Raw genomic sequence first — 20,934 nt, 5'->3', positions numbered from 1 at the left:
TGCCTCCTTGGCCTCCACTCTCCTGGGCTCAGAAGGAAGTGAACAAGTCCTCTGTATGATGGGAAGGCCAGGCCCTCTCGTCCCTTTAAGGCAGCTTGGTGCCTGCCAGCCACCTCAGCAGGCGGCACTCAGTGGGCTTGTGTGCATCTGTAAACTCAGCACTTTGGGAGGCTGAGGCAGGAGGATCGCTGGAGCCCAGGAGTTCGAGACCAGCCCAGGCAATGTAGTGAGACCCCATCTCTACAAAAAAACAAATTAGGCGGGGTGCGGTGGCTCACGCCTGTAATCCCAACACTTTGGGAAGTGGAGGCAGGTAGATGACCTGAGGTCAGTAGTTCGAGACCAGCCTGGGCAACATGGTGAAACCCCGTCTCTACTAAAAATACAAAAATTAGCTGGGGGTGGTGGTGGGCGCCTGTAATCCCAGCTACTTGGGAGGCTGAGGCAGGAGAATTGCTTGAACCGGGGAGGCGGGGTTGCAGTGAGCTGAGATCTTGCCATTGCACTCTAGCCTGGGCAACAAAAGCAAAACTCCATCTCAAAAAAAATAAAATAAAATAGCTGGGCATGGTGGTACACACCTGTGGTCCCAGGTACTCAGGAGGATCGCTTGAGCCCAGGACATCAAGGCTGTGCAGTGAGCTGTGATCTGGGCGACAGAGTGACACCCTGTCTCAAAAGGGAAACTCGAGGGGCTCTGCTTTGTGTGCTTGGTGACAGCGTTCTCAAGCCAGTTCTGCTCGAGAGCCGGCAGCTCTCAGGACCCCACGGCTCCAGGCCAGGGCTCCTTCCCTAGAATGTGCTCTGTCTCAGGGATCCTCTTTCAAGGGATCTGTGTTGGATCTAGGTCAGGGAATGTCCCCCCTGTCTCTGGCAAGCTGGGCTCCCCTTGGCCAGCCAGGTCTCATCTGACACGTTTTCTTTTCCTGCCCCCACAGGCCTTAGCAGTAGGAGGACTAGGCTCCATTATAAGAGTTCTTACAGCAAGAAAGACTGTTTAAAAAAAAAATAAAAAGACTCATGTTACCTTGAGAAGAATTCTGGATGCCCAGGCTGGTGAAGAAGGGATTGACAATGGACCATCTTCCTAGGAACTCCCAAGTAAACTATTTCAGGACATGTATCTGCTGAAATGTATTTTATTTTCAAGGTGGAGGGAAAAATCGTCTATTTCCTAAATCCTGTTTAGGATCTGATAGTCTATGCCTTTGTCTCCGAGTACTGCAGAACTGACATTTTGACGATCTACCAGAGTGGCAGCTGGCGTTGGTCAGGTGCACCTGTGTGCACTGGGGGAGGGATGGTTTGGGCAGGTGCAGATCCAAGGGCTGTGGTAAACGGGAGAGCTTGTGTTTTTGAAGTGGAAAAAAACCCAAGAGTTTGTACAGACATCCCGTCTTCCCAGAGAAGGTGGACACTCTTGGGCTCATTGTAAAGTGCCTGCTGCATCAATAAAGCTCTTGGCTTATTAGTATATACATTTCGGTGTGTTTCATATATGTAAAAAAATGGTAATGAATGGGATGGTAATGAATGAGAGTTCAGTTGTTCCGGAAACCCGACGTGGGAGGAGTAGACCTGTGCCCCTGTTGAGTCACCCCTAGGAGCGAGCATGGCAATCCACAGGCCCTCTGCCACAGGACGCCAGCCTTGGCCTCAGAGCCGCTGGCTGCTGCAGAGAGGTGTTTGCTGAATGAACTATTTATTGTTTCTTACTCCTTTGATTTGTATGTAATTAATTTTGGAGCTTATTTAATAAAGTGCCAAACATTTAATAATTGATCTAGGCTTTAGAAGTCTTCAGTTTGTGGGATTGCACTTGGAATCTTTTGAGGGTGGGGCCTCCGATGTGCCTGGTCACGTTTCCTGATGCTGGGTTGGCTGTGCTGCAGAATCACTGCTGCCTGGACAAGTTTTCTTTAAAGAACTAAACGTCAGGAATGGGGAGCAATCAGCAAATAGATAGAAGGGATAATTTTGTTTCCCATAACCAATAACAGAGCCTCTCTGAAGGGCAAAAATGCTTTTCTTTCCTTTTCAGCACGTGTAACTGCAGCTTGCATTCTGTTAAAGGTTAGGGCCCCATTCACACTCCTGAAGCTCCTCTGGGTCATAGAGCCCTTGGATACAGACTTTGACCAAAGTGACACAGTCCTCCCCTCCACAGCTCTCCCCTCCTCAGCCCCTCTGCAGAACCACTGCAATTCTTGGGGGGTAGAATGAGGCTGTTGGCTTCATTAAATTACATTTATTCACCCAAATCCAGTCGGGGGAGGTTCTTTCTGAAAGACAAACATTCTCTAGCCCTTGAAGTTGGCCTTGGAGTGTTAAATATGAGACACATAATACCAGATTTAATGAGTCAAAGAAATAGTGACACGCCAAACTAGTAAAATCCATTGTAGTTGCATCTGGATTGAAGAGCTTTAATCAAAAAGTGTATTGCACCACAGATGAATTTTCTACAGCAGTTTTCAAGAATACAATCCTATTTACAATATGGAAGGAGAGCTCAAGATCCACTGCTTGTATAAAGGGCTATAGATACCGTCGCTATCACAAAGTTTTATACAAGTCAAAGTGCATTAAATCACTTAGAATATTTACTCCACTCTTCCTCTTAAAGCTGAAGGAAATTCAACATGCAGGAGGAAAGCCTAGTCAGTGAAGCCTCCCTAAAGTGAGTACAGACCTAGGAACGGGCCCCACAGCTACACCTAAAACGGCTGAGGAGTGGGACCTGGGGTGCGTGTGGGGCCAGTTCAAGGGCTGGAGAAGCCACGGAGGCAGCAGACGGGCTTCCGTGGAAAAGTAGCTGCCTTTGGCTGGCCTTGAGCTACCCAGTCGTAGAGACGCTCTCCTGAACAGCCGGGAAAGGAAATCTGACTTTGAAAAAAGGCTGCCTCTTACCCATCAAACTTGGAGAAGAGACTCCTGTTTCGTGTTCCCACCAGGTAAATGGAAATTCGTGTTCGAAACAAGGGACAACTCTGTCTGCAAGGAGGAGCCAGATGAGGTGGTCAGTCACTGGAGAAGGGTGCCTCTGGAAGGCAGAGAGCCTGAGCTGGGACTAAGGAGATGCTGCCCTGGCTTGGTTCTTCATGGAAATTTCGTTAGGTTAACGTTGCAAATAGGTGTTTTTCTGTGACATACATTTTATATACCTATGTTGGCCCTAAGCATGATTGAGAAATACAACTTTCCATCACTGGATAATGGATAATAAATTTAGGAGCTCCAGTTATTAATTTAGTTTTTTATTTAACCAGTGAAACTTTTATCAAACAATAAACTGTTTCCTTTCAGATTCAATATTGTGGTTTTTCCAGAACCAGCATGTTCCCTTCCTCAGTAACAAGGAATCCATGAAACAAATTTTTGTTGGTTACTACCAGAGTCATGCATGCTACAAGTGCCGCAGCCAGCTGGGGGCCGTCCGGGTGTAGTGTCATTTTAAGTATTTGGGGTGGGATAAGGGGGGGAGAGTGGCTCCACACACAAGGTTGACTGCCCCAATGTCTCCATCAAGGCTGGGGGACAGCTGCTGCCCCACTGGAGACAGCGGACTGTCCTTCAGCAGAAGACGGGTGATCTGCATTGCCCAGCGGCCGCGCAGCACAGAATCAAGACAGACGCCACTGCGCTTCAGAGGGAGCAGTGCCGGAGTGCGAGTGAGAAGACAAAGGAACGGGAATCCGCGTTTTAGGAAGAATTCCCTCTGGACGCTCTGATTTTAAGAACACCAGTTAAATGGATTTTATAATACAGAAGACATGTTTATAGTAGTGAAGAACTTCAGCTATAAAAAATAGTTTAAAATGGTTTACCAGCAACCTATCCAAGACAAGTACATTCATTAAAAAGGCAATTGAGTGTATTTGGTACTATCCTTAGGGTCTTTTCATGTATTTGCTAGTTTTCTTAAGTGGAGATACCATCAGAAAGGTGCCTATTCCTCATTCATCCACACCGGCCCTTAAAGATGGATCCTCTAAAGTTCTAGGTGGTTTGAGAGACAAGGTGAAAGACTGTTTTCTTGAGAGGAAGGGATAAAAAGCTTCTAACTCTCTGAATTTTTAAAAGCCACTCCTATGGAGTTCCCATGGAGTTGGCTGTTCCTGGCAGAGGCAGGTGGGTTTCGCCTGCCGGGCACCATCTCAAAGGGCCGTCTCTGCCTCCCGCGGCATCGCTACGTGGTGACTCAGGTGTGCCTGCCAGATGCTGATGGCTTCAGCTGTAAGTGCTACTGTGAAGTTAGAGGACTCAGGTGCAGACGGGGTGCTGGCTGGAGCTGGGATATTAGCAGCACTGTGAAAATCTGGGTAGTGCCAGGACCCTCCTGTTTGGTGACCAGAATGACAGGATCAGCTACCCCCTGAGGTTCAGGTCAGCCTGCAGGGAAGTGGGCCTTAAGTCTTGTAAACAATGTTTAGACGCTTGTACAAAATACTGCAGTTACAGTGATTAAAAACCCACCCAGACTGGTGTGTCAGTGTTCTTTTCACAGAAAAAGTGTCAACCCACGGAGCTCCATCCTTGGGTAGTCCCCTCTAGGACCATGGTATCCGAGGGTTTGAGATAGATGGCCGGATGCTGCCTTTGGGAGCTGGTTTGGACCCAAACCATGACATCTGCATTTGAAACAGAAAAGGCTTCTGAGATGCAAATCAGGACTTAGTGCCAGGGAAACTGAACCACCCCTCCCCTCCCCTGAGCCTGTCACTCCTGCCCCCCACGCATCCTGCCTTTGGCTCTGAGCACAGCAAGAAGATGGTTCCAATAACCAGTCTGCAGGCCCGTGCTCAGTACCGGAGGGAAATGAGAGAAAAACACTTGAGTTGACAGGAATAAGGTAGTGGAACTGTAGGTTTTTTTCCTATTAGAGCATTTATGCAGACACTTTTGGAATTTGAGTGCTGAGCCAGACCTGGGGCTCTCAGTAAAGCACAATCAATGAAAATGCTTTGAAAAACACGTGGCCTGTTGGTCAAGTACAGCACAGACGTTTGGGCACAAAGGATGTCATTGCTAAAAAGTGCCTGGATCAAGTTCATCCAACAGCAGCCAAGCTGATCATGCAGCTGTGCTGGTTACCTACATTCGTGTGGGGCTAAGGGGTCTTCAACTGCTACTGCTGGGATGACTGACGACATATTTTGGAAGCTGTAACGGTAGACCAGAGAACCCTACCTTATATTCCAGAGTTTCTTTGAGCATGTTCTCCTCCTCTTGGGAAAAGTTCAGCAACACCGACACAGCTTTTATAAGATGAAAAGCCTGAAACACAGTAAGTTTTGCTGCCATAGGCCAAGGTGGAGGTGAGGCGGGGTGGTGGGGGGAGCTACATGGCATGTCCTGCTTGCTTTGGTTGGCAGGACCAAGTGGTGGGTGACGCTCTGGCACTCTGAAGTTTGGCAGCAATGATAGGTTCTTTCTTCCCCTGCATCCTCAGGGCCCTGGCAGGCTTCAGGGAATTTCCCCAGCAGCTACCCTACCCTTTGGCAGGACCCAGGAGTGATGGGTGGATTCTGCTCCCGGCCTCCGCACCCAGGCCAGGATTTAGAAGTGGAGCCCACATCTCCCACCAGGAGCCGGTTCCTGCATGGCCTCTTCCGCCAGCTGCTCACTCCGCAGGCCAGCGCCAGCAGGAGAAATGACTGAGCGCCCACAAGGGCGTCAAATCAGGATGTACGAGGAAAAGGGAGAAATGGGCTGGGCAGGGGTTCCTGCAGGACAGGCTGTAGGGCGGGGCCTCAATACCCAAAAGACACTTCAAAAGCCCTTTACCTCGGATTCGCGACAGGACATGAATTTTAAAACCACATGCTTAAGGTACTCAAAGTTGATCTCGCGGGCATCCGTCAGGTCGGCGTTATTCGTGACGGAAGGCGCCATGTTTGCCATGTCAGGTCCAGGTTTCTCCCGGACTTCGAAGAGCTCATTATCGGGTCTGATTTTCTGAAAAACCAATGGGAAAGATGTTACACTGAACCGTCTGAGGCAGGTGGAAAAAGTCACATGGGAGGTTCACCTGGTCCAAACCATGATCACTATTGTAGGGCAAAAAGGGCCCCACCTGAGAAGGAAGCACCTCCAGGTGGGCTTGAGGAGGGAGTGACATCATTTGGGGAAACTCAGATAGTCCCTTATCCGTGGCAAGAACACATGTCCCTGGGGCCTGGAGCTGCTGGCATCCCGCATCGGGCCGAGCACTCCGCCACACACACTGTCAGAGCGTGGCTGTGCTGGCCTGGCAGACAACCCCACTTTCAGATGAGGATGCAGCTCAGAGAAGGCAGGCAGGGCCGCGGCCACGGAGCTGCTTCAGAGGTGCATGCAGGCTGGCAGGCTGGCCCACCAGCTAACACTGGACTGCCCAGTGACCCCTTGCAATTAATTAGGGGTTGGGGGGAGCATAGGCAGCGAGGGACCTCAGGGGGACCAGGCACAGGCAGCAGGGGGAGGGCTGGGAAGTGGGGCCAGCTCCTGTGGGGGCACTCACCAGCTCCTTCTGCAGAGTCTTCCGGAGCTCCAGCATCCGCTGCTGCATCTGCTTTATGGTCTGCGACAAGCCCCACCCCACAGACAGTCAATCATTATATGCATGTTTCACCAAAGGAAACAGAGCCGAAGATCCCACGGGGTCCCCTGTACACCTGTGAGGAGCCTCTGCCCTGAGAAGTCATCCTGAGAGGCTGGTGCTCAGCTGTCGCGTGTTGTGCCTACGCCTGCTGGGCTGTCATCCCTCTTGGGCCACTGCTTTCACACACTGGAGTCTCCACGTCCCACAGAGGCCACAGTCCCTCTGTGTGGACATGAGTGCCCCAGTGCTGCCCATCCCTTCCCAGGGGCTTGGTTCTCCACACACAGCCCAGCTGGAAAAGGCTCTGAACCATAGATTTTGCCATCAAAATTCGATTTTTATGCTGTGATCCCCAAGTAGGATACTTAGGTGAGGATTTATGGTTCTCATCACTACTGCTCTCTTGAAATACATTAATAATCTGCAATGCTTGTTTTGAATACCCTAACAAGATCATGGTTTTTCTGCACAACTCATCAACATTCAGTTTTAGATAAATAATTTGGAAAAAATTTCTTTTCCTTTCTTTTTTTTTTTTTTTGAGATTAATTCTCACTGTCGCCCAGGCTGGAGTACAATGGCGCGATCTCAGCTCACTGCAACCTCAATCTCCCGGGTTCAGGTGGTTCTCCTGCCTCAGCCTCTCAAGTAGCTGAGATTACAGGTGCACACCACCATCTCGACTAATTTTTTTTTTCTTTTTTTTTGAGATGGAGTTTCACTCTTGTTGCCCAGGTTGGAGTGCAATGGTGCAATCTCGGCTCACTGCAACCTCTGCCACCTGGGTTCAAATGATTCTCCTGCCTCAGCCTCCCAAGTAGCTGGGATTACAGTTGTGCGCCACCACACACAGCTAATTTTATTTTTTTGAGACGGAGTCTTGCTCTGTTGCCTAGGTTGGAGTGCAGTGGCATAATCTCGGCTCACTGCAACCTCTGCCTTCTGGGTTCAAGCAATTCTCTTGCCTCAGCCTCCTGAGTAGCTGGGATTACAGGTGCCTGCCCCCAAACCCAGCTAATTTTTGTATTTTTAGTAGAGACAGGGTTTCATCATGTTGGCCAGGCTGGTCTCGAACTCCTGACCTCGGGTGATCCACCCACCTTGGCCTCCCAAAGTGCTGGGATTACAGGCATGAGCCACCACGCCTGGCCTTCTTTCTGTTTTCTTTCTTTAAGAGACAGCATGTCACTATGTTGCCCAGGCTGGATTCAGTCTTTGAACTCCTGGGCTCAAGCAATTCTCCATTTCAACCTCCCGAGTACCTGGCACTACAGCTGTGCACCACCATGCCTGGCTGATTTTCTTTGATGTTTAATTAGTATTATAAGCCTTACATTTATTACACATTCCATACACAGTCCATTATTCACTAGACATGCTGAGACTTATTTTCTCAACTAAAATCTTCATAATATAGGAAATTTTTTTTTTTTTTGAGACGGAGTCTTACTCTGTCCCTGAGGCCAGAGTGCAATGGCACAATCTCAGCTCTCTGCAACCTCTGCCTCCTGGGTTCAAGCAATTCTCCCACCTCAGCCTCCTGAGTAGCTGGGATTCCAGGCGTGTGCCACAATGCCCAGCTAATTTTTGTCATTTTAGTAGAGATGGGATTTCACCATGTTGGCCAAGCTGGTCTCGAACTCCTGGCCTCAGGCGATCTGCCTGCCTCGGCCTCCCAAAGTGGTAAAATTACAGGCATGAGCCACCGCACCTGGTTTTAAATAAAAATTTATTCGAAGTCTCCCAATGGTAATATATCTAAATGCGTTCTTTCATGTACCCCCAGTCCACATCCCCATTCTTGCACAGCATGGCTGGAATTGTAAATACATTTTTCATGTATCAGAGTCATCACTGCCTCCTCCAGCTTTTCTAATTGTAATGTCTAGTGTGACAGGAACTCCCGGGGATGCCCCTGTCTTACTGTGTGGCTGGGCTTCCACTTTGTTTATTGATTGATTGATTGATTGAGACGGAGTCTCACTCTGTCGCCCAGGCTGGAGTGCAGTGGCGCTATCTCGGTTCACTGCAAGCTCTGCCTCCTGGGTTCACGCCATTCTCCTGCCTCAGCTTCCCGAGTAGCTGGGACTACAGGCACCTGCTGCCGCACCTGGCTAATTATTTTTGTCTTTTTAGTAGAGATGGGGTTTCACCATGTTAGCTAGGATGGTCTTGATCTCCTGACCTCGTGATCTGCCCACCTCGGCCTCCCAAAGTGTTGGGATTACAGGAGTGAGCCACCGCGCCCAGCCCGGGCTTCCACTTTAAAACAAAGCTGGGATAAGCTTTGTTTCCCCAAGCGAGGAATTCCCAGTGTTTCTCTTGGGAATGGAATGACTGAATCAGAGGACCACAAAAGTGTTTCTAACTCCTCCCCTGTGAGGCATTTTAAGTGACCTCCAACACACCCAATTTTGTAAAATGGCACCTTGTGGCTTCGATTTCTATTCTCTTGGCTGACCATGAGGTTGGACACTGTCCCAAAAGTACATTCGCTACTTTATCTTATGTTATTTGGTTTCCTGGGTTCTCTCACTTGGTAATTCATCTAATAATTACTGAGTCCCTACACTGTTCTAGGGGTGGAGAAACGGCAACAAAAAAGACAAAAGTTCACCCTTGGGGGTAAAAGAATCAATCAACAGGCCGGGCGCGGTGGCTCACACCTGTAATCCCAGCACTTTGGGAGGCCAAGGCGGGTGGATCACGAGGTCAAGAGATCGAGACCATCCTGGCCAACATGGTGAAACCCCATCTCTACTAAAAATACAAAAATTAGCTGGGTGTGGTAGCATGCGCCTGTAGTCCCAGCTACTTGGGAGGCTGAGGCAGGAGGAGAATTGTTTGAACTCGGGAGGCGGAGGTTGCAGTGAGCTGAGATTGCACCACTGCACTCCAGCCTGGCGACAGAGAGAGACTCCATCTCAAACACACACACACACACACACACACACACACACACACACACACATTAGCCAGGCGTGATGGTGGGCACCTGTAATCACAGCTACTCTGGAGGCTGAGGCAAAAGAATCACTTGAACCGAGGAGGCAGAGGTCGTAGTGAGCCAAGATCACGCCATTGCACTCCAGTCTGGGTGACAGAGGGAGATTGTCTCAAAAAAAAAAAAAAAAAAAAAAAAAAAATCAATAATCAAATCCGCAGTGTATTGGGGGTATGAAGAGGCACAAAGAGGCAGCATGGTAAGGGGTGGGGTTCTGGTGGTGAGGCTGGTCGGGATGGCATAAAGAAAGTGAGGGTGACTAGGGGAAGGCACTTCCAGACGGAAGGCTCAGCAAGTGCCAAGGCCCTGAGGTCAGAGGCTACTTGATGGGAGGTGAGGCCCCTGTGGCTGAGAGGGAGTGATGAGGACAGGAGGGCTCAGCTGGCAGGGGTAATGAGGGGCCCACACAGGGCTTTGTGGGCTTCTGCAAGGACTCAGGCTTTCATCAAGAGATAGGAAGTCATCAGAGGGCTAAGAGAGGAGTGCCAGGGAAACCAGTTAGAAGTCTGACACCATCTTCCAGAGAAGAGACAATGGTAACCTGCAGCAGGTGGCAGCGATGTGAAGTGGTGGATTCTGGGAAATGTGCGAAGCGGGTGCTGAAGGAATCTGTTAACGGCCTGGATGCCGGTGGAGAAAGAACCAAGGCAGATAGGACAACTCCAAGGCTTTTGCCGTCTGAGATGGGAAAGGTGGCCATGGCAGCCAGGGAGCACAGTGAAGCCGAAGTGTGTTTTCGGATGTTTTGAGTTTCAGACACCTTAGAGCTCACGTGGAGACGGGTTTGTGAGGCTAGCGTCCATGGAGCCATCTGGGCAGGAGGCAGGGAGGGGAACCAGCTGCACAGGGCATGGGTGAGATCGCAGCGGAGGGCGCACAGTGCAGAGAAGAGCTGTGAGGGCTGCCCCTGCGCACGGCGGGTGGCAGTGGGAAGGAGACTGGCCCATCAGAGGAGACGGAGAAGGAGCAGGCCACGGATGGGAGCTTCAGGAGGAGGAAGAGGCGCCTGTCCAAGGCTGCCAACAGGCCAATCAGAGGGAAAATTAGGAATTGCCTTCTGGATTTAGCAATGCAGATGTTACTGATGAGCTTGACAAGAGTGTTTTTCTGTGGAGAGGTGGGGGAAAGGTTGAGAGATGAGGAGTGGGAATGGAGATGGCAGATACAGAAAGTTTCAACTTGTCAGCACGGGAGGTGAGCAGAGCCTCAGCAACAGGACAAAGGGGTGTCAACCAAGGGCTTTCATAAGGCGCCTGCATGACAGTGCACTTCTCAGTGGATGGGACGACTCCAAGAAAAAATGACCTAGGCAAGAAGGGGGAGGCGGCTGGCGTAGTGCTTGGGGAGGTGAGGGAACAGGGAATGAGGAGGGGCTGTGGCACATCCCTTCTCAGAGAAGCAGGAGGCAGGAGTGCCAGGGCGGGTGAGGCAGGGTTGAGGTGAAGAGAGGAGAGAAGGTAGACATGAAGTTGGGGTTAGGAGCAAAGGGGCGTGAAGGCCCACGGATGAGGCGGGGTTGCGGGGAACACTGGGTTGCCCACAGGACCATGGTCCTGAGCTTCGAGGGGACCTGAATGCCCAGGTGATGGCACTTTCCAGCCAGGTCTGGCTCCATGGCTGCAGGCAGGGAGCAGGGAAGAGTTGAGTTTAGCCCAAGTTTAACCAGAGCTTGGCCAGGACAGTCTAAGGAAAGGGAGAGAGGCCAGAGAACCAGAGGTGTCGGGAAGGCAGTGGTCCCGAGACAGACACAGACCCAACGCTGAGTAAGGAGGCAGGAAGGCAGCACAGCTGGTAAGGCCAGAGGCTCCAGAGACAGAGGTCCTAGGGGCACATGGGACATTTACGAACAGGCACAATGAAACTGTGGGGTTGAGCAATGCGAGCTGAGGTGACACTAGGGAAGAAAGCAAGGCAGTCATTGCCGGAAGGGCTGGGATGGAGTGACTGACAGGGCTGTGAGGGGCCCAGGGGGCTGGGCTTCTGGGATGCTGGCAATGTCCTGATTCACATCAGGGTGGTTATATGGGTTTGCTTTCTGTTAATTCACTGAGACACACATCTGTTTTGTACACTCTTCTGTGTGTATTTTTTTTTTCAATTAGCAATAATCGCGCCTCAGATAGACCCTCATTGGCTACGATACTGCCACTGTGCAAAGATTCTGTATTTTATATTAGACATAATGAACACTTTCCCCCTTGTAAAAGATCTAAACACACACACACAATTTGGGGGCAGAATTTCAGGCCAGAGCAATAGCCAGCTGGCATACTAAGCTTCACAGGACACTTTTAAGAACCAGGATTAAATGAGATCCTGCATTTATATAGGTGAAAAGGCTGGAGGGTGAGGGGTGGGGACCATGACATTCATTGAGCCTCTACCAAATACCAGAGAGTTTATAAAGTTTATAGGACCGTTAACAAACACCTTCATTTCATACCCCCCTCCTCCCACCCAAACAAACCCTTAAAGGCAGCTATCAGTGCTGTCCTTCCACAGCTGTAGAAAGGAAGTACAGAGGAAAGAGAACTGTCGCTATGGCCTGGCTGGGGACAGCCGAGCTGGCAGGGAACACGAAGGCTTGCAGCTGCCCAAGCCTGACACCTGGCCAGTTCTCCAGAAGAGGACTGGGGAGGGTGTGGAGGAGCACAGTGCAGGAGGAACGGAAGATCAGGAGGAAGGCCTTTGGGTGAAAGGGGTCGTGGTTCCCAGGAGGTGCAGGGGGTACCATAAAAACCTCCGAGGATGGCCTGGGTCATTTTAGACCCGAGGGCGGGGACCTGGTGGAGACAGAAACAGCCATGCAAAGGGCATCCTCACCTTATTTTTCTCCAGAAGTTGCTGCTCCAAGTCCTGTTTCTCCTTCTGTAGCTGCGCGAGATCCATGGCCCCAACCTCACCATTTGGTGTTCTTCCTGCAGTTGGAAGCTGGAACACAGGGTCCTGCATGGCCCTCGAGGTCACCTACAAGGTGGTAGCAGCAAGTTGAGAGCCAGGACAGGTAAGGTGAAGTTGAGCCACAGGTGTACAGGGAAGGGGAGCCAGACTCATCCCTTAGGTGTGGGCTGTTGTGATCTAATAGGCAACTGGCCAGGAAGTAAATTCCTGGAGAAGATCCAAAGCCCAATGCGCACAACTAATCACATGACAAGTCTTTGCTGGGATGAAGGGCTTGCTCTCCCCTGTCTACTGACAAGGGCCATCTGTCATGGGCTCTTCAGGAATCATGGCCTCCTAGCCATATAAGTGCCCTACTTTATTTATTTATTTATTTATTGAGATGGAGTCTTGCTCTGTTGCTGAGGCTGGAGTGCAGTGACGTGATCTTGGCTCCACCAAGCTCCCCCTCCCGGGTTCACATCATTCTCCTGCCTCAGCCTCCTGAGCAGCTGGGACTACAGGTACCTGTCACCAATTTTTTGTATTTTTAGTAGAGACGGGGTTTCACCATGTTAGCCAGGATGGTCTCAATCTCCTGACCTCGTAATCCGCCTGCCTCGGCCTCCCAAAGTGCTGGGATTACAGGTGTGAGCCACCGCGCCTGGCTGAGTGCCCTACTTTAAAGAAAGGACCCTCCGTGCAGGGGAGTGTCCTGTCTACCGTGCGTCCCCACTGCTGCCTCCTCAGGGGCACTCTCAGCACCTGCCCTGCATCTTGCTGTAGCACCCACGCAGGCGCGGCTGGGACTTACGTGCGACTCGCTGACTGAGAGCACTTCGGCCTGCAATGGGCCCCGCAGCCTCAGCAGGTCCTCCTGCTCCGTGACTGCTGCAGCCTCCTCTGCCTTCAGGGTCCTCAGGGCCTCCAGCTCGGCCTGCAGCTGGTGCATCTGCAGCAGGGCAGAGTTGTGACCTAGGTCAGGAAGGAAGGAAGGGGGTACTGTGAGCCCAGTGACTCCATGCTGCCTGGTGAGAAGGCTGTCACAAGGCAGGATGCTGGGCCTGAAAAGGAGAGAAGGCTCTGCCAGGGACAGACTCCTCACCTTGCTCCAGCTGGAGAATTTCCTGCTCTTTCTGGAGAAGCACTTCGGTTTTTTCCCGCAGATTCTGTTCCTTCTCATCTATTATGGCTGTCAGGTTAGCTGCCTTGGAGAGAAAAATCAACAAGAGGGAAGGTTGCGAGCAGTAAACCCATCTTCCCACAGAAATCTCCACTTTCCCGCTCTCCAGGGTCCACCATGAATCCCTCCCTGAAGTCCACAATCCAGAGCAAACCCCCAGCTGAGCTTTGCTCCTGTGACCGTGCACAAATCCATTCTCCTTGGCAGGGGTCCTGCACAGGGGCAGTTGCCTCCCACTGCCCCCTGGCCAACAGTGGGTCAACCAGAGACATGGCCATTCTGCCCAGCCCAACAAGCTGCCATAACTTCCATTTCCTGAGTGCCTACAACATCCCCAACACTAGACATGCATTTGATATATGTTACCTCATTATAGAATAGTTTCCCGGAGGTGTAAGTAGAAGGACTAGAGTCCTCATCAGAGGAGACTCAGATTTGTTAAGGACTTACCAAAGACCTAAAGCCACTGAACTAGAAGCCCTGGGGTCAGATGTGAAGTCTACCTTCAAGGGAGGCTTTCCTATACTTCCTGCAAAAACTCAACCCAACCTTCCGTGGCCTCTGGGGCAGGTGGCCAATGATGGGCCACCTCACAGAATCAGAGCCCAGTAGGCCCCTGAGCATGGACCATTTTCCAGGTAATGACAGTTGAAAAATCAGAAAAGGGCATCCTATGGGGTGAGGGTTTCTTTATAACATTTGTCTACCAGCTTCCTAGAGAGCACGGGGGCCCACGCAGCTGACTGCATTCCCTGAGCCCTGTGTCTACTACCCCTACACTGGAGAGACAGGGGCTCTCCGACAGTCCCATGGCAGGATGGGCCTGCTGCTCGTGCAACTGCGTGAAACAGGGCCCACCTGTTGCTGGAACTCTTCCCTTTGCTTCCGCACCTCCTCCAGGGCTTGAGCCATCGCGACACTCACAATTTCTCTTTGGCTCCATTCTTCCTACAATGCAGAAAACCACCGAGCCCCAACATTTAGTTCACAGTTTTTTAGCTGTATGCCACGCAAGAAGCCCGGCAGACAGGGCACGGCTTTGCAGAGCCAGACCAACATGCTCCCCACTTCCCCAGGCTCCCAGCCTGGCCCCTCCCTGCCATGCCTTCAGTATCCCTCTCAGAGCTGTCCTGGCAGGCAACCCACCAACTTCCCTGGAAATGGCACAGCACTGAGGATCGATTGCCCCAAAAGCACCTCCGCCAGGACCCACACCAAGGCTAGAGGCCTATCCTGAAGAGCTGGTCTAAGGACAGTAGCCAAGAACAAGAAGTCAGACTTGCAGGCCACGTGAATGGAGTGGGGGACTGGAACAATTGGTTACGGAAAGAGTAAGAAACAATGACTGGGTATGGTGGCTCACACCAATAATCCCAGCACTTCAGGAGGCTGAGGTGGGAGGATCGCTTGAACCCAGGAGTTCAAGACCATCCTGGGCAACACAGCGAGGACCTGTCTCTATATAAGAAAAATTAGCCAAGCATTGTGGCACATGCATGTAGTGCCAGCTACTCAGGAGGTTGAGGTGAGAGGATTGCTTGTGTCCGAGAGGTCAAGGCTGCAGGAAAATGGATTCAAGCATCAGCTAGTGAGGGGCTAGACTGACAGGACAGAACAGAGTCTCTGTGGCTCCAAAGTCTGCGCTAGTGCCTCAGAGCCACATAAGATCCAGCACTGTGGGAGGCGGGGTTGACGGTGCCTGCTTAGGTTCACTGTGGCACAAAGCAGGGCCTGCGGCTTGCAGGAGCCACCAGGCCACCCACGCATGGCTGCCTCTGCACCTGGGGATGATTCTCCAGGATGGGCTTAGGGAACAGCTGCTTTGAAGAGCATGGATAAAAACAATTCTAAATATATGTGCACCTAATAGCAGCACTTCAAAATACATGAAGCGAAGACAGACAGAACTAAAGGAAGAAAGAGACAAATCTACCATCGTAGTGGAAGACTGAGCACACCCTTCTCAGTAGCTGATGGAACAAGTAGACTGTTAAACTAAATACGGCCTTGATTTGTCTCACCCAGAGCTTAGCAATTTTATTCACCTTCAAATAATCCACTTCAGGCTTCAGCAGTCCTCGCTATTATGACAGGGTCCCATTCTTTTTTTTTTTTTTTTGAGATGGAGCTTCTCTTTTGTTGCCCAGGCTGGAATGCAGTGGCGCAATCTCAGTTGACTGCAACCTCTGCCTCCCAGGTTCAAGCAATTCTCCTGCCTCACCCTCCCGAGTAGCTGGGACTACAGGCATGGGCCACCATGCCCGGCTAATTTTTGTATTTTTAGTAGAGACGGGTTTCACCATGTTGGCCAGGCTGCTCTCAAACTCCTGACCTTTGGTGATCTACCTTGGCCTCCGAAAGCGCTGGGATTACAGGCATGAGCCACTGCGCCCAGCCTCCCTCTCTCCCTCCCTTCTTCCCATCTTCCCTTCCTCCTTTCCTTCCTGAGACAGAGTTTCGCTTTTGTTGCCCAGGCTGGAGTGCAATGGTGCGATCTCGGCTCACTGCAACCTCTGACTCCCGGGTTCAAGCGATTCTCCTGCCTCAGCCTCCCAGGTAGCTGGGATTACAGGCATGCGCCACTATGCCCAGCTAATTTTTGTATTTTTAGTAGAGATGGGGTTTCACCATGTTGGTCAGGCTGGTCTTGAATTCCTGATCTCAGGTGATCCACTCGCTTTGGCCTCCCAAAGTGCTGGGATTACAGGGCTGAGTCACCACGCCCAGCCCATTTTATTTTCCATTTCATTAATTTGTGTGCTTGTATTTGTTATTTCTTCCTTGAGTTTGATTTATGCCTTTTTCTGACTTTTTGAGATGCATACGTGGCTCAATTTTCTTTCTTCCTAAGAGATGACACTGAGACTGAAATTTCCTTCCATGCACTGCTTTAGTTATACTCGACCAATTTTGATCCATACTATTTACAAAATCATTTATTTCAAAATATTATTATTTTTTTGTGACGGAGTTTAGCTCTTGTCACACCCAGGCTGGAGTGCAATGGCACAATCTTGGCTCACTGTGTGAACCACTGTGCCCAGCTTTATTTCAAAATATTTCAGAATTTCCATTGTGATGTTTTTTCTTTGACCTATGGGTTCTTTGAAAGTGTATTTCAGGCTGGGCACGGTGGCTCACGCCTGTAATCCCGGCACTTTGGGAGGCCAAAGCGGGCAGATCACCTGAGGTTGGGAGTTCGAGACGAGCCTGACCAACATGGAGAAACCCTATCTCTACTAAAAATACAAAATTAGCCTGGTGTGGTGGTGCACGCCTGTGATCCTAGCTACTTGGGAGGCTGAGGCAGGAGAATCTCTTGAACCCAGGAGGCAGAGGTTGCAGTGAGCTGAGATCGCGCCATTGCACTCTAGCCTGGGCAACAAGAGAGAAATTCCGTCTCAAAAAAAAAAAAAAAAAAAGAAAGAAAGTGTATTTCTTAAATGTAAACATATAGGAGTTTTCTAAATGTTTACATTTAAATTTTTGTTTTTGGAAATGGGTTCTTGCTCTATCGCCCAGGCTGCAGTCCGGTTTGTGGTGATAGCTCGCTGCAGCCTCCACCTTCTAGGCTCAAAAGATCCTCCTGCCCCAGTCTCCTGAGTAGCTGGGACTACAGGTGTATGCCTTGATGAACTGTGACGAAACCATCACCCTCATAAAAATAGTAAAAATACCCATCCACCAAAAAGCTTCCTCATGTCCTTTTGTAATTTATTTTATTAATTTCAGTTATTCTATTTTTCAGGTCTAAAATTCTATTTGATCCCTTTTTTAAAACTGCTGTTTTTTATTATAACTATAATACAATAATAGAACTATTCCACATCTTTTTTTTTTTTTTTTTTTTTTTTTTTTGAGACGGAGTCTCACGCTGTTGCCCAGGCTGGAGTGCAGTGGCGCGATCTCGGCTCACTGCAACCTCCGCCTCTTGGGCTCCCAAGCAGCTGGGACTATAGGCACACAGGCTTCCTAATTTATATATCTACTCAGAATCTGCGCCGATTTCCAGACTTGTCAGCCTACAGACTGCTTGTTGGGTAGGCCTCTGAAGCTCAACATACCCAAAATGGAATCCACTCTTGACATATCTCCCCAGACCCCCATCTCAGTGAATGGTATGTACGCTGTTCATTCAGTTACCCCACTGGTTCTCTGCCAGCAGTGCTTTTGCCCCCACGAGACATTTAGCAATGTCTGGAGACACAGTGGTTGTCCTAAGTGGGGCTGCTACTGACATCTAGTGGGTAGATGCTCCTAAGCAGCCTATCATGCACATTTGCAGCACATACAACAAAGAAGTTCCACAACAGACACCCTCCACAACAGAGACCCATCCACAACAGAGACCCTCCACAACAGAGACCCTCCACAACAGACATCCTCCACAACAGAGACCCTCCACAACAGACACCCTCCACAACAGAGAACATTCCACAACAGACACCCTCCACAACAGAGAACATTCCACAAGAGACCCTCCACAACAGAGACCCTCCACAACAGAGAACATTCTACAACAGAGACCCATCCACAACAGAGACCCTCCACAACAGAGAACCACCCACAAAAGAGACCCTCCACAACAGAGAACATTCCACAACAGAGACCCTCCACAACAGAGACCCTCCACAACAGAGAACATTCCACAACAGAGACCCATCCACAACAGAGACCCTCCACAACAGAGAACCACCACAACAGAGAACATTCCACAACAGAGACCCATCCACAACAGAGACCCTCCACAACAGAGACCCTCCACAACAGAGAACATTCCACAACAGACACCCTCCACAACAGAGACCCTCCACAACAGAGACCCTCCACAACAGAGAACATTCCACAACAGAGACCCTCCACAACAGAGACCCTCCACAACAGACACCCTCCACAACAGAGAACATTCCACAACAGAGAACATTCCACAACAGAGACCCTCCACAACAGAGACCAACCAAAACAGAGACCCTTCACAACAGAGACCCTCCACAACAGAGACCCTCCACAACAGACACCCTCCACAACAGAGACCCTCCACAACAGACACCCTCCACAACAGAGAACATTCCACAACAGAGACCCTCCACAACAGAGAACATTCCACAACAGAGACCCATCCACAACAGAGACCCTCCACAACAAAGAACCACCCACAACAGAGACCCTCCACAACAGAGAACATTCCACAACAGAGACCCTCCACAACAGAGACCCTCCACAACAGACACCCTCCACAACAGAGAACATTCCACAACAGAGACCCTCCACAACAGAGACCCTCCACAACAGACACTCTCCACAACAGAGAACATTCCACAACAGAGACCCTGCACAACAGAGACCCTCCACAACAGAGACCAACCACATCAGAGACCCTCCACAACAGAGATCCTCCACAACAGAGACCACCCACAACAGAGACCACCCACAACAGAGAACATTCCACAACAGAGACGCTCCACAACAGAGAACATTCCACAACAGAGACCCTCCACAACAGAGACCCTCCCACAACAGAGACCCACCAACAACAGACACCCTCCACAACAGACACCCTCCACAACAGAGACCCTCCAGAACAGACACCCTCCACAACAGAGAACCACCCACAACAGAGACCAACCACAACAGAGACCCTCCACAACAGAGATCCACCCACAACAGAGACCCACCCACAACAGAGACCCTCCACAACAGAGAACCACCCACAACAGAGACCCTCCACAACAGACACCCTCCACAACAGAGACCCTCCACAACAGAGACCCTCCACAACAGAGACGCTCCACAACAGACACCCTCCACAACAGACACCCTCCACAACAGAGACCAACCACAACAGAGACCCTCCACAACAGAGACCCTCCACAACAGAGACCCTCCACAACAGACACCCTCCACAACAGAGACCCTCCACAGCAGACACCCTCCACAACAGAGACCCTCCCACAACAGAGAACATTCCACAACAGAGACCCTCCACAACAGACACCCTCCACAACAGACACCCTCGACAACAGAGACCCTCCACAACAGAGACCCTCCCACAACAGAGACCCTCCACAACAGAGACCCTCCACAACAGAGACCCTCCACAACAGACACCCTCCACAACAGAGACCCTCCACAACAGACACCCTCCACAACAGACACCCTCCACAACAGAGACCCTCCCACAACAGAGAACCACCACAACAGAGACCAACCACAACAGAGACCCATCCACAACAGAGACCCTCCACAACAGAGAACATTCCACAACAGAGACCCTCCACAACAGAGAACATTCCACAACACAGAACATTCCACAACAGAGACCCTCCACAACAGAGACCCTCTACAACAGAGACCCTCCCACAACAGAGAACCACCCACAACAGAGACCAACCACAACAGAGACCCATCCACAACAGAGAACCTCCACAACAGAGAACATTCCACAACAGACACCCTCCACAACAGAGACCCTCCACAACAGACACCCTCCACAACAGAGACCCTCCCACAACAGAGACCCACCACAACAGACACCCTCCACAATAGAGACCCTCCACAACAGACACCCTCCACAACAGAGACCCTCCACAACAGAGACCCTCCCACAACAGAGAACCACCACAACAGAGACCAACCACAACAGAGACCCATCCACAACAGAGACCCTCCACAACAGAGAACATTCCACAACAGAGACCCTCCACAACAGAGAACATTCCACAACACAGAACATTCCACAACAGAGACCCTCCACAACAGAGACCCTCCACAACAGAGACCCTCCCACAACAAAGAACCACCCACAACAGAGACCAACCACAACAGAGACCCATCCACAACAGAGACCCTCCACAACAGAGAACATTCCACAACAGAGACCCTCCACAACAGAGAACATTCCACAACACAGAACATTCCACAACAGAGACCCTCCACAACAGAGAACCACCCACAACAGAAACCCACCCACAACAGAGACCCACCCACAACAGACACCCTCCACAACAGAGAACCACCCACAACAGAGACCCTCCACAACAGACACCCTCCACAACAGAGACCCTCCACAACAGACACCCTCCACAACAGAGAACCACCCACAGCAGAGACCAACCACAACAGAGACCCTCCACAACAGAGACCCTCCACAACAGAGACCCTCCACAACAGACACCCTCCACAACAGAGACCCTCCCACAACAGAGAACCCTCCACAACAGAGAACATTCCACAACAGAGACCCTCCACAACAGACACCCACCCACAACAGAGACCCTCCACAAC

The 20,934-nt window shown here is 50.6% G+C and overlaps 3 protein-coding genes and 1 pseudogene across 21 annotated transcripts in view; 1 reads left to right on the top strand and 3 right to left on the bottom strand.

The window, feature by feature from the left end:
- ARPC5L (actin related protein 2/3 complex subunit 5 like) overlaps window positions 1–1,478 on the top strand; it is a 360,768-nt gene extending 359,290 nt beyond the window's left edge. For both annotated transcript variants that reach the window (XM_050760625.1, XM_050760624.1), the window contains one exon: window positions 939–1,478. In XM_050760625.1, coding sequence (XP_050616582.1) covers window positions 939–1,001 — 63 coding nt within the window. In that variant the 3' untranslated portion in view covers window positions 1,002–1,478. The remainder of the gene's footprint in view (window positions 1–938) is intronic.
- RPL35 (ribosomal protein L35) overlaps window positions 1–20,934 on the bottom strand; it is a 199,427-nt gene that overhangs the window by 19,439 nt on the left and 159,054 nt on the right. The window contains exon 1 of one of the 14 annotated variants that reach the window (XM_050760635.1): window positions 13,890–13,899. The exons of 10 other annotated variants lie outside the window; for them this stretch is intronic. The gene's annotated coding sequence lies outside the window, so the exon portion shown is untranslated. 3 more of the 14 variants (XM_050760639.1, XM_050760645.1, XM_050760636.1) reach the window with 3 other exon arrangements.
- GOLGA1 (golgin A1) overlaps window positions 2,406–20,934 on the bottom strand; it is a 69,101-nt gene continuing 50,572 nt past the window's right edge. For all 5 annotated transcript variants that reach the window (XM_050760593.1, XM_050760591.1, XM_050760589.1 and 2 more), the window contains 8 exons: window positions 14,509–14,598; window positions 13,573–13,675; window positions 13,282–13,442; window positions 12,411–12,554; window positions 6,503–6,562; window positions 5,788–5,958; window positions 5,191–5,277; window positions 2,406–4,631 (listed from right to left, as the gene is read on the bottom strand). In XM_050760593.1, coding sequence (XP_050616550.1) covers window positions 4,551–4,631; window positions 5,191–5,277; window positions 5,788–5,958; window positions 6,503–6,562; window positions 12,411–12,554; window positions 13,282–13,442; window positions 13,573–13,675; window positions 14,509–14,598 — 897 coding nt within the window. In that variant the 3' untranslated portion in view covers window positions 2,406–4,550. The remainder of the gene's footprint in view (window positions 4,632–5,190; window positions 5,278–5,787; window positions 5,959–6,502; window positions 6,563–12,410; window positions 12,555–13,281; window positions 13,443–13,572; window positions 13,676–14,508; window positions 14,599–20,934) is intronic.
- LOC126938212 (uncharacterized) lies at window positions 11,665–11,747 on the bottom strand (annotated as a pseudogene).

The sequence above is a fragment of the Macaca thibetana genome, chromosome 15, assembly GCF_024542745.1.
Source record: "Macaca thibetana thibetana isolate TM-01 chromosome 15, ASM2454274v1, whole genome shotgun sequence".
Lineage (NCBI taxonomy): Eukaryota > Metazoa > Chordata > Mammalia > Primates > Cercopithecidae > Macaca > Macaca thibetana.
Note: the sequence above shows the minus strand (reverse complement) of the source record. Positions and strands in the feature narration are given on the sequence as shown.